This window comes from Denticeps clupeoides, chromosome 8, assembly GCF_900700375.1.
Source record: "Denticeps clupeoides chromosome 8, fDenClu1.1, whole genome shotgun sequence".
Classification (NCBI taxonomy): Eukaryota; Metazoa; Chordata; class Actinopteri; order Clupeiformes; family Denticipitidae; genus Denticeps; species Denticeps clupeoides.
In genome coordinates, this window is record NC_041714.1 from 16,436,210 (window position 1) to 16,449,985 (window position 13,776).

General features: G+C 45.7%; 1 protein-coding gene across 1 annotated transcript in view; it reads left to right on the forward strand.

Moving 5' to 3' along the window:
- stk32c (serine/threonine kinase 32C) overlaps window positions 1–13,776 on the forward strand; it is a 62,223-nt gene that overhangs the window by 30,589 nt on the left and 17,858 nt on the right. Inside the window, exon 3 of the mRNA XM_028989663.1 lies at window positions 4,454–4,605. Within this exon, the coding sequence (XP_028845496.1) occupies window positions 4,454–4,605 (152 nt within the window). The remainder of the gene's footprint in view (window positions 1–4,453; window positions 4,606–13,776) is intronic.

A 13,776-nucleotide genomic window follows, 5' to 3' on the forward strand; every position in this document is an offset into this window, starting at 1 on the left:
TCAGCACCGTAACGCCGTCCTCTGCACAGGCTGTAGCCACCATTGGGCCGAGACTTTAGAAACCTCCTATCTAAAAATCTATTAAAATGTATATATTGCATTTGTGGAGGTCATTATCCCCACACAGCTGGCCGATACAGCTAGAAATAAACGGATTTGTATTTTATAATTACGTCAATTTCAAGTGCCATGTGCCGATTTAAAGGGCCCCTGTTTTTTTTTATATCGGCCTTATTGGTCCCCAAAAGACTGTATCTCTTGGTGCAGAATTACTGCCACGTTCATCCAGTCCCACAATGAGACTCCCCCACGCAGCGCCGTTTTGGTGTCTGTGGCTTTAAATGCTAATGAGGAGGAGAGCGGCCTATGGAAGTTTGGGTGGGCCTTCGTGGAAATGACGTCATCAACACCGTTCACCAACCACAATGCTTGCCGCAGACAGGAAGTCATGTTGCCATTGTGACGACATAAAGTCGAGACGTTCCAGATCCGACCGCCTTGTGCTGCCGCTCTCTGAACGGTGAAGCAGAATCGCCATTTCTAGACACTGCAGGTCCACAGCCAGGCCAGGCCAGGGGAACTCGTGTTAATGTTAAATAATCTTTTCATGTCAGGGCGCCTGTAAGTAAGGAATCTCGGTAATGATTGAATGAGCAGCGCTGTCACCATGGCAATTTTGCCCCTGCATGTCCAGCAGGAGGCGAGTCCTTGTTAGCACTTCCTTAGTTCGTCACCTCCACGTGCTCGCTCCCATTCGCGTGGGGAAAATGATTAAAATGCTCTCAGGGAAATGGAGGGTCGGTGATCACTAGGGTTTGACATAATTGGCCGCGCGGCGGCCCAAAATAAGCGCGTGAAGCTCACGTCGGAGCCTCTCTTCCCGATGCAGGGGAGTAATTAGCCGCGCACGTTGGCTTGCTGTCAGATTATGACATGACGCCGTACGACAGAGCCTTGCAACTCTGCCGCCGCGGAGGAACGCCGCTTCTCTGCTGGGTCAGGCAGGGTCTGTTTTGCCCAAAGCTAAGCGGAATAAACGAGGAACGGCGGAGAGACGGGGCGAGCGCCCGGGATCACACTTGGCCCTGCAGGATGTGGGAGAGGAAGAAGGCAATTAGACTGCGTGTTTGTCAGCCTAATAGATTTCCTCCTGTCATTTCTCAGGCTAATGCAGTAAAAAGGCCATCTGCCCAGCTGTAATGGGCGGACCTGTGATAAGGCGGGATGCACTTCCATTGTACCAGTGCCGAAACATTCTAGTCCAACATGCCTGAATGACTACCGCCCTGTAGCACTCACACCCATAATCATGAAGTGCTTCGAGCGGTTAGTCCTGGCACATCTGAGGGACTTCCTCCCACCAACTCTGGACCCACACCAGTTTGCGTACCGTAGCAATAGGAGCACAGAGGATGCAGTCTCCATAGCGCTGCACTCTGTACTCACACACCTGGACAAGCAAAACACATATGCACGGATGCTGTTTGTTGATTTCAGCTCAGCATTTAACACTGTCATCCCCTCTAAGCTAATCTCTAAACTTAGAGCCCTGGACATCAACACCTCACTTTGCAACTGGATTATGGACTTTCTGACCAGCAGACCACAGCATGTAAGGTCAGGCCACATCCGCTCCACTACTGTCACGCTCAACACTGGTGTACCACAGGGCTGTGTGCTGAGCCCCTTCCTCTACTCCCTCTTCACCCATGACTGCCGACCTATGTATGGATCAAACTCCGTTATTAAGTTTGCAGATGACACCACGGTGATAGGTCTCATCGACAACAACGATGAGACTGCCTACAGGGAGGAGGTCCAGCATCTGGCCACTTGGTGCACAGAAAATAACCTTCTTTTAAACACCACCAAGACCAAGGAGCTCATTGTGGACTTCAGGAGGGAGAGAAGAGGCTCGCATGATCCCATCCACATCAATGGGATGACTGTGCAGCCTGTTACATCCTTCAAGTTCCTGGGGACCCACATCTCAGAGGACCTGTCCTGGAGCATTAACACCTCCAGCCTGGTCAAGAAGGCTCACCAGCGCCTCTTCTTCTTGAGAACATTAAAAAAGAACCAGCTACCCACTACCATCCTGTTGAACTTTTACCGCTCTACAATAGAGAGCATCCTTACCAGCTGTCTCACAGTGTGGTATGGAAGCTGCACTGTTGCTGAGCGTAAGGCGATGCAGCGGGTGGTGAAAACTGCCCAGCGCATCACAGGGACTCCACTTCCATCCATTGAGGAAATCCAGAGGAAGCACTGTCTGCGTCGAGCTCGCAGTATTCTTAAGGACTCCTCCCACCCGGCCCACGAACTGTTCTCTCTCCTGCCTTCAGGCAGACGGTTCAGGCTACCACGGACAAGAACCAGCAGACTTAGGAACAGCTTTTTTCCCAGAGCTGTTTCCTTGCTGAACTCCTCTGCCCCCCCCATTCACTCTTGATAATCACTGCACTGCACATATCACTTTGTACTGCACATATCACTTTGTACTGCACATATCACTTTGTACTGCACATATCACCTTATGTATAGCACATATCACTTTATGTATATATATATATATATAACTTAACTTATTTGAACTGTATCCTGCACTTGCTGCTTATTGCACTTCTGGTTAGACCTAAACTACATTTCGTTGCCCTGTACTTGTACATGTGTAATGACAATAAAGTTGAATCTAATCTAATCTAAACTTCGCTTAAACTCGCTTGAAACTGCTGGCGCGGTGTCCGAGCTACGCTGACTGGCTCGGGCAATTTCAGCGTCCCAGGAAGGCGCCTGAAAACAAGCACACAGCGTGGCCGTGGACCTCTGGGCTGATTGATTAGGGTCTGTGCTTTGAACGGATGCTGATCGATGTAGTCTGACATTCGCTCAGATGCATTTTACCTGGTCATTTGTTTCCCTTCTTTACATGCTGGTTGGTTCCTTCCAGCTCATTTTGTTATGTTTGTTGCAAAGTTGCAAAAGGATTCATGAATTTTTCATGCGTTTCTAATCCGAAAGTCATCGTGATTGCTACTGATAATTTTCTTTTACGTCTAAATAAATCAACGTTTTTCAAAGTTTTTTAGTGTCATACCAGGAAGCACCACTAGATGGAGATCGCATTTTAACAGCATACAAACACTATAGCCTTTTATATTTCTAATAAGCAGGCCATTCAGAGCATTTTGACTGAAAATTAACCAGCTATGAGCAAAAAAAGTACATTGTTTTTATCTCTGCTGTAAAAATGTAAATGAAATCCACAACAGTCTTGCTACTATTTACCTTCTTTGTGCATCATGGTTTGGTAGAAGGCTCACAGGTCCAAAAAAATCCTCAATCAAGAACCAGTTTCCTGTAGGTGGAAAAGTACGGTGTAGGTCTCGGTTCTCCAGTAACATCCAATGTTGTTTTGAAGCAGTAGAACGTCTTGACAGATCGCACTAGCGGCAACCCAAAGGCCCATACTCCACCTTTTCAACAACAACTTCTGCATGACTGCTGATGAGGGCTGGTTATGTGACGCGGAACACAGCCGTCCGGTCACCCAGACTCCTGACTCATGGCCGAGACTTTGACCTTTTAACTCCAGGCCCTCACCCAGCTTCACTCTTTATTACTGCAGCACGAGTAATTAGTCATACGGTAATGAGTTTTTCTCTATACTGAAGTAACCTTTGTGTTGGCACCATCTCAATGTTATGACATTCAGTGGAGAGGCGGCTTTCAGACCATCAGTCTCAGGAGTTCTGTTCTCTTCGGTTCATTCTGCTCAGAATCCCACTGTGCTGCTAATTTAAAAAATAATAAATATTTATTCACTGATTTTTTTTATTGGCTCCTTGTTAATAATAACATGCCATCAGAATGAAGGAATTGTGTAATGGCAGCCGATTCTTTGTTCATTGTGTATCTGGTAGAAAAATATACACATCAACAAATCTGTATAATATTTACACACCATGAAAGTGGAAGTGAAGTGATTGCCATTGTGAAACACGGCAGCACAGCACACGGTGACACAACAAAATGTGTCCTCTGCTTTTAACCATCACCCTGTGATGGTGAGCAGCGGGCAGCCATGACAGGGATTTGAACCGGGATTTGAACCGGCAACCTTTTGTTTACGCCCTGCTAGGCTACCACTGCCACCATACAAACAACATTGCCAGATTTTTGCTGACGCCTGACTATTATGCAATAGCATCCAGACACCCCATTTCTGGAAAATGATAAGCTTGTCAGCTAAATGTATATGTGCCCAAAAATATTTATATAAAGTTCTCTCAGAGACGATGATGTGCTTTATTGTACATTTATTTCTAATTATTAAAAATTATTGTAATTAATAATGAAATATATATTTTTTTGTTTAACGTGATTTGTTTTGCAGTGTGCATTTGCTGAATGTGTTTTAACGTTAACTTTCTGCCTTCTGTTGCCCCTGCAGGTGTGCATCGTCCAGAAGAGGGACACCGAGAAGATGTACGCCATGAAGTACATGAACAAACAGCAGTGCATAGAGCGAGACGAGGTCCGAAACGTCTTTAGGGAGCTTGAGATCCTGCAGGAAATTGAACATGTTTTTTTAGTAAACCTCTGGTGACTATCCTGTGTTTTTTCACTTCTCCTTTCTTTTGTGTTTTTTCTGCATGCATCTTCCAATTGGCAGGGTTGGGGTGGCTCATTAGAGCTCAAAAATGTGCATGTGTGAAAACGTGGCTGCCACTGTGTGCTTGTCATTTTTATATATATGTGTGTGTGTGTGTGTGTGTGTGGCAGCATTCTTACGCTCCTGACATCTTTCCTCTTGCACGAGTAATGATCGGCCTACTATGGTTCAGGCAGTTTAGAGTCCCATTACATACTGACGCTGTCTGATGGTGGGGTGTGACAGCTGCTGGTCATGGTGACTGCTGTAAATCTCTCTGTTTTCCGCTGTGGATGCCGATTGGAGCGAAGAGAAGCTTCATGCATAAGTTGTTTAGCTGTCAGCTCCTGGCTTTATGCATGTATGTTTTTTTTATGGAACTGGGAATGTTACCTTTCAATTCCGGTATTCCTCTACAAAACCAGTGATGTATGCGTATAGGGCCATATTCAAACTTGGTGCTAATGTCACATCCAGTACATTATCTGGGTTTTGGAAATAAATAAACCCAATTCTGTAAGTGCTGCCGGGTAGTTAAATTTCTTTTTTCGAATTTAATTGCAAATTTGCAACAATAACTTGGATTGATAAAAATGTGAAAAAAGATACCGTGTAAAGCCTATGTTGTGGTTTTTCGCTATTTTGTGCATGTGGTTATTGATGGGCGTTATTTTAAGTCATCCATAATGAGTAAGTAGCGCGAGGAAGAGCTTTCTTTCTTTAAAAAAATATGTTCATGTGACAAATAATTACACACCTACATAAAGCGTCATTAGCTACCCTTCTGCAAGATAGATTGGCTTCTTCCTTTTTTATCCATTTATTTAAGTCGATTTTTACCGCGGCATTTGACCTTACAAGCCCCACACATTGCTCTATGTGCAAGAAACGCTATGAGCAATATAACAGGCGAGTGTGACAGACTAACACTCCATGTTCACTGGTAAACACTTTGCTTGAGGAACAAACCCAGTTTGCATGGTGTTTCTCTGCAGAGGGAAGGGGTGGCGCCTTTAAACCTCAGCCCGTTCCCGACATCCACCCTTTTAAAGCACCTTGAAAGTGCAGATAATGATGCGCCCATATGTTCCCCTCGGTTCTGTGGGCATCTTACATCTTCATCTGGCGGAATTCTGGCGCTGGCACACCAGAAGCGCGAATCAGCAGTTGGCGTAGGACCGATGCCGCATTTCCCCAAGGCTTTTAAAACCTGTTTTAATTGGGGTGTTTCGTGGGCGGTTTTCATATCCCATCTAACCGTCCGCGAACGTGCCGGTAATTTCCCGCGCGAAGCCGTTTATAGATAAAATATGAGCTGACAGAGGAGTGAAGGTGCTACCCGCTTTCACGGCTTTATGTGCATCGGCTGCGCGGTCAGCATCGGCCCTTAGCGATGAAGTTCCGCCTGCGAAAACGGCCATTCTAGCAGGGGGAGCTGACGCTCTCATGCTTTCGCCCGCCGGCTCTGCAGCACAGAGGATCACCTCTTGCAGATCGGAGACGCATTAGCACCGGTGCATTAGAGGCTGCATTACCTCTAAATGCAGATGTGAAGGGCTCAGATTCCAGCTCTTACAGACGACCGTAGGGGACCAATCAAAAAGTCCTCGGCGCCTTTATTCTCCTTCTCGTAAATGAAGCAGCTCTTACCGAAAAGGTGGAAAAACAACATGATTCGACATCTGCTGGTCTGCACTGTTCATTTAAATAGTAAACTACCTTTCCAGCTCTGTGCACCTCCTCCCAGACTCGCTGTAACATACGTGGTGAGCGTCAGATTCCGCCCGAGCAGATCTGACAGGCCGATCCGGAAGCGCTCGTACCGGCTGACGGTTCCCCGTCACTCCGCAGCTGTTCCCCTTCCACCGAATTTGCAGACCAGAAACCGGACGAGGGGAGGGGAGGAAAACTGGCTTCTTCAAGCTCAGCGTCTGTCTCTCGGAAGATTTGGCCGCCGAGCCTCCTGCCAAGTCACGGGGGAGAAGCAGACTAAAAGTTTTAAAATAACTTTTCTCTGCGCTCGTATCAATCTCCCTAGCCTCATTGTGCTTTGTGGAACAAGGAGGCCTTCTCTCTCCAGGCTAAGCAATGCACGCCGCAGTGAAATGGAGGGAACAGGAGAGACGGCAGCCAAAAGCTGCAGAACTGACATTTGCCCAGATTCCTCTTTTGCCTGAAGTTACGTCCGTATTACTGAAACGTGCTGAAATATCCTTGCGCTTCCATATTTGTACTTCCATATTTCACTCATCTGTAACCCTTGGGGATGATCTGGCAGGTGGAGACATGGCGAAAGTGCAGCATTCGTTGTACGGACCATTTGAATTGCAAAGATGTAGTTGCACAACGCACCTACAGGCTTTTTCATGTCTCCTCATTATTTAGAGAACGGTGAAGGAGGTGTGCGAAAGGAACTTTTGGCAGTAGTTGCTGTGAACCTTTTTCTCTACCAAAAGCAGGCGTGATCACTGAATTTTGAACATTTAAGAGCACATTTAACGACTAAAGACTGAGCATAGACACGTTTGAAGCGACGTCTTTGTCACGTTGTCTTTGCACGTCTGCTGATGGTCCGCTGAAGGTGCAGAATATGCCAGATGACATTCTTTTTACGTCTTCTGAACATTCTAGTCCAAATGAGGTCCTTCTGAATGTCTTTTCTACATTTTAATTTAAACTAATATTTACAGGTCTACTGTTTCTAGGCTTCTGTGCAAAACTGTAGTGCCATTGTCTCAGTAGCAGACATGCATTCTGGATGTATATATGCATTTTAAACTTTTTTTATTTGAACAGTTATACACATCATGTTTTACCAAAAAAAAAATCAATTCTCACTCATTTCTTTACATTTGTATTAATTTCGTCCACCAACTATATCCATTAGATGTACAAGCAGTTGAGAGATGTGTGTCCTCCACCTCCACATCTTTGTGGTGCTTGCTTCAAATTCACACCCTTATAAAGCCCCCCCGTGGCAGTCCTGTCAAATTTCATGACTCCATCTGCGCGAGCAGAAAATACAAGTCTTTAGAAATATGAAGGCAATCTGCAGTCATACACCAAGTCTCCATATGTTTAAGCAAAAATATGTAGCCTATACGTCCACTACCAATACTAGATTAGTACAAAACCATCCCAGGTAGCCACTTTTCACATTGACTAACCTCTATACAGATGTGCTCTAATCCAGAAATTAACGGTATAAAATGCAGCAGCACTCGGGAAGATGCGACTTATCACGCTGGACCAGAGACTTGCCGAAAAGGAATCAAGCAAGTTGGTGCAATGTGGGCACATTTACCTGCTGCTTATGGTCTATTGAGACACACCCATGTTAACTTGGCCTGCACATACAGACGCGAATACGTGTGGTCTGGTGATGGATTGCGGCACTATCAACGGGTTGAGAGAATATCTGATGGTATTCTTGTATCCAGGGTTTGTCCAGACACCAGGTTGTCTGTGTTGACATGTGACTTTCATTTAAACTTTCATTTAAATTCAGAAGAAACACGGTTCCTACCACAGCAAAAACCTGGAGGATTTGCGTTTCGCACCAGTTCAACCAGTGCAAAAGGATAGTCTAAGTCCTAAGTGAAGTGATTGTCACATGTGATACACAGCAGCACAGCACACGGTGCACACAGTGAAATTTGTCCTCTGCATTTAACCCATCACCCTGAGTGAGCAGTGGGCGGCCATGACAGGCGCCCGGGGAGCAGTGTGTGGGGACGGTGCTTTGCTCAGTGGCACCTCAGTGGCACCTTGGCAGATTGGGATTCAAACCGGCAACCTTCTGATTACGGGGCCGCTTCCTTAACCGCTAGGCCACCACTGCCACCAAAATCTTATAAAACGTTACCTGACCGGGAATCGAACCCGGGCCGGTGAGAGCACCGAATCCTAACCACTAGACCACCAGGGACCTTCTAGGTCTAAAGCCCTGCAAGTAACTAACCAGAGGCAAACTGGTGGATAAATGACAAACACTGTATGTGAAGACTTGTCACCGACTTGTCTGCAACTGGGATATCGTTCCAAGTCTCCTCTGCTACTATTGTTTATATCCTGTTTGCATGGTTTCTACTCAAGATGGGTGGAAATGCATGCACTGGCGCCACTTCTGAGTCCAGGTTGATGGTGCACCAGAAAGCAATACAAGAAATTTTCAAGGCTGAGAAGTTTATGCAGTCATTTATGCAAATTCAACCCTATTTCACTTGCTGATCACTGGTTATTGTTATAGTTACTTGTCACGTCTTTGAAAAAGTAGTAATTGAGTTACAGTAACTTGTTAGCAGGGAAAATAACTTACAATGGTCAAATATGTCAAAATGTGGATGGCATGACTGAAAACAGATTAACTACACGTGTTATTTTCAGTAATGGTAATGGCATCACAATGAAGGAAATAGTAATTGGTCAAATAATCGATTACTGAAAATGACTTTTTCTTGTAACGCTGTTATCGTAACACCGTTATCCCATCACTTCTGATGTTAAAGTTAAAGACAACCTGCTATGAAGGCCTGGCAGAGCAACAGGGATCCAGCATTTGAGACAAAAGAATGAAAATACAGTAGATTAGGTTACTTTGCACTGCTGATGATGCTTCATTGAAACCCACTGAGCACTCATGGCACACACTGTCTCATAAAAATGTTTTTCATTTTATAGCTGCATGACAAATCATAGTACAGTGAACGTTGATGATGCTTTTCTGCCTGAACAAACTGAGCAAATCTATTGCACATTGCAATTAAAATCCAGACGGCATGACCAGCCTACATTTACTTTACAAAGGTAAACTAATGCGCTGCATCTCATCGGTAGACGAAAGGAAATGCGAATCATCGTTCAATCACCTGTTTGCTGTTTTTTTTTTTTTTTTTTGGCTATTTGATATAAGAATATGTAACGTTACTGGTTCATTAAAAACTGCAAAAGCGAATCGTGATTTGAGCTCGAGTTGCCCCACTTTGCATGTTCGCCATGTAATGAGGAGCCTCGCTGCAGCTCTGTCTACTGAGGGAAAGCTCAGGGATTCGACGAAAAGCAGCTCTGGTCCCTGCGCACGCCGCAAAGGCAGGCTGCCTGAGAGCGCCGTCTTTGATTGCAGTTGGCGGGAGAAGGCTCCTTCGCTCCGGAGAGAGGGAGGAGGGCGCAGGGAGAGGAGAAGACAAAAGAAGTGGGGACAGGAGCGGCACATTAAGAGGAAGGACAAGATTTTCGGTATTGACAAATGCATCAAAGCATTTTGCCGTTTCTCGTGTGTGGGCGCATAAGCAGGCTTTCGCTTTTTTCAGGCATCTCGAATTCAGGAGCCACTTTGGAGAAGCTGGGCCGGCTACTTTAAAGCAAGTTCAGAGAGAGCCGCTGCAAACGATGGCGCTCGGTCCCCTGCGCAGCGTGAAAAGATCCTGTTTAAGTCTGGAGAATGTCAAGCATGCTGCAAGCAGTAATTACCGTATCCATTTACTTGCCGGAGATGTTTTTTTGCACCACAGCGGTGCATTATAGAGCAGCTTGTTAAAATGAAAGCCTGGACCATCTGCAGCATGGAATAAACCCATCAATCAAAGTTGTGTCACACAGGAGTGTGTGACATGACTTATTAGTCACCACAGTTGCCATTTACAGAGGAAATATTATTTGATTCTAATAAGCCTGTTTTTTTCCCCAATAAACATAATGAAGTGTCTTGTGATTGATGGGCTTTTGATTCCATGATGAAATTAAGACCTGAGTCCAAGCCCTCTTATTTAACTAATGCAAGGTGATTCATGGTGTTCCTCCTTCCAAAGCCAGGCAGAGGTCGGTGCGTGACTGCAGTCCGTGTTTATGGTCGATCACACCCGGTTTCCCAGAAACCGTAACGGTTTGTTGGAAGAACATTGGTTCTCAGCCCTGTTGCTGTAGCTTGACAGACATGAAAGAAAAAGACAAGTCAGTACCATGCTGTGGCAAAAGGCCACTGAATATTGTGTATAAAACCTGCATTTCGGTGTTGGTAGTGGATGTGGTGATGTATGTGGCGTCCACTTACATACCCACAAGGTGTAGAGATTGGAGAGAAACTGAGAAGAAACTGAGTAGAATGTGAAACACTGCAGCACAGCACATGGTGACACAACAAAATTGGGGCAGTGGCCTAGTGGTTAAGGAAGCGGCCCTGTAATCAGAAGGTTGTCGGTTCCAATCCCAATCCGCCAAGGTGCCACTGAGATGCCACTGAGCAAAGCACCGTCCCCACACACTGCACCCCGGGCACCTGTCATGGCTGCCCACTGCTCACTCAGGGTGATGGGTTAAATGCAGAGGGCAAATTTCACTGTGTGCATCGTGTGCTGTGCTGCTGTGTATCACATGTGACAATCACTTCACTTTGACTTTGATGTGTCCTCTGCTTTTAACCATCACCCTTGGTGAGCAGTAGGGTGGTAGTAGCCTAGTGGGTAACACACTCGCCTTTGAACCAGAAGACCCAGGTTCAAACCCCACTTACCCACTTACTTACTGTGTCCCTGAGCAAGACACTGTAACTACTGATTGTAAGTCGCTCTGGATAAGGGCGTCTGATAAATGCTCTAAATGTAAATGTAGAGCATTGACGGGCACCCGGGGAGCAGTGTGTGGGGACGGTACCTTGATCAAGGGGACCTCAGTGGCACGTTGGCGGTTCGGGGATTTGTACCGGCAACAATCTGATTATGGGGCCGCTTTCTTACCTGCTAGGCCACCACTGTCCTATGATGTCAATCAGGCCTACAGGCTCCGCCCCCTTTTAAAGTTTGTTTATAAAAACATAATTAACATAAATTTTCTGGGTGTCAGACACACTCAAAAAGGGCTCGGTGGTTAGTTAGTTAGTTCCTCCGCTCCAACGTACAGGTAAGTAGCAGGCAGTCACTTGTCTTTAATTTATGTAACGCAGGACTTCTGGGAAGTGACGGCTGTTCTTGTCCCTCAGCCATCCTTACATCCTCACAAAACTGGGTGACTCATCCAGTGGGTGACTCATTTCAATCGGCATCAATTTTTCCCCTCCTGTCTCCTTCACTTCATCCACAGAAAACACACGCCGTCATCTCGGAGCCTTGCGGAAGGGCAGTGCGGAGAAGTGGACACTGCGGGGCTTTCTTCCACCCGGATGACTTTTGGTGTGCAAGTTGCGAGGTTCAGTGAGGACACACCTGCCGAAAACAAGGACACCCGGGCGGTGTGTGTGCCACGCGCTGCACTGTGGGAGGAAATGCTCAGAGGAGCGAGGCCGTATCTTGTGATCGAGGCGCGTGGCTCGTCCGGTGCCAGGCTCCTCTGGAGTCTATGTAGGCCAATGCAAAAAAAAATAAAATAAAAAATTCCAGACAAATATCCGCGTATCCGTGCCCAGCCTCTCCTTCCCTCCCTATCCGTTTCTTGCAGATCATTTGTCAACCTGGCCTGATTACTTCAGCAGTGGCGCCGAGGCCCAATAGAGCCTGCTGCTCTTCCTCCGGCACGTTCTCCACCATGCACTTGAGAGAGAAGGACCATGGAATTCCGACGGGACAGGTTATTCAGTGAACTTTTTCTGCTGAAACATCAGTCGTTTTTTTTTTCCCCTCTCCATCTTGCGGCGCGTGTTTGGCGTCATTCTTTGCGAGGACCTTTATCCCTGTGAACGGCAGCCTTGCAAGCCTGCTCACCCACGACGAGTTCTTTGGCGAAGCTCTAATCTGCACGCCTGTCAGTGATGAGAGACTGATGAAGGTGACCGTGTTGGCCTCAAAGGACACGTCTGTTTCATGTGTCACCAGGCGCTGGGCTTTGACCTGTCAGAGAGGCGAGATGTGCCCACAGAGTGGCTGTCAGAGGAGCTTTATGCCACTCGAGAGGAGGCACAGTTATACTTGGCTATTAGAGAAGCCAATGGTGCCCTAGTGAAAGGCCCGTTCCTCGTTATGAAAAATAAGGATCTTTATTTCTCTCCACAAAAATGCTTCTGTACATGGGGACAGTCATGTAAAATATTTATGTAAAAAATGATCGACGTTCCCACACCCATCATTCTATATAGCCCATCCCCTACAAATTTGTAGGAAGCAGCAGAAATGCCTCTACTTTATAATTTAGATTAAATATATTTATTTTAAATAAATATTTATTTTTGTGATATAAGTGAACATAGTACATCTATGTTATATTCTTTTGAATCATTCATTCATTATATTCATTAAAATTCTCAAAGTATCAGAATATCACCTACAATCAGCCAAATATAAAAAACAGGATGAGTTTTTTATTTAAATTTTGACAGTGGTTTGCATTTTGCTCTTTTTTTGAGATTCATTATAGGAAGATGAGTATAAAAACAGGTTGAAATGTCGTCCAGATGGATGGATATTGATTCAGCGGAATTAAGGTGTTGGTTATCCTCGTTTTGTACTTTACTTTACTTTATCCAAAGTGACTTACAAGAGGAAGATTTCTATAGATTTTGAGCTTACAAAACTAAGTTGAAGAACATGCTTGGAAATTAAGCGCTAGACAAAAAAATATTTTTATTTTTATGCAGTGTGTACGCATGTGCGTGTGTAAGTGTTAGATTAGTCTGAAATACTTTTTGAATAAACGGCTTTTCAACTGCTTCTTAAAGGTGGTGGTAGTCTCGGCTAGTCGAATGGAGCAGGGCAAGTTGTTCCACCAGCCAGGAACAACAAAGGAGAACTGAGTTGATTGGAATCGGAGACCCCGTGAAGAGGGAATTTTCAGTCTCATTTCATTTGCTGATCTGAGAGAGCGTTGAAGGGGTGTAGCTAGCTAGTAGTGTATTGATATAGGAGGGTGCACTTCCATTTACAGTCCTGTAGGCGAGCATCAAGGACTTGAACTCAATGCGAGCAGCTACCGGGAGCCAGTGGAGGGAGGTGAGAAGAGGCGTAACATGGGAGTATTTTGGCTGATCGAAGATGAGACGGGCTGCCACATTTTGGACCATCTGGAGTGGTTTTATGGTGACTGCAGAGGCTCCAGCCAGGAGAGAGTTACAATAGTCGAGTTTCGAGATGACCATTGCCTGGACGAGGAGCTGTGTAGCCTGTTGTGACAGAAAAGGCCTAATCTTGCGAATGTCGTAG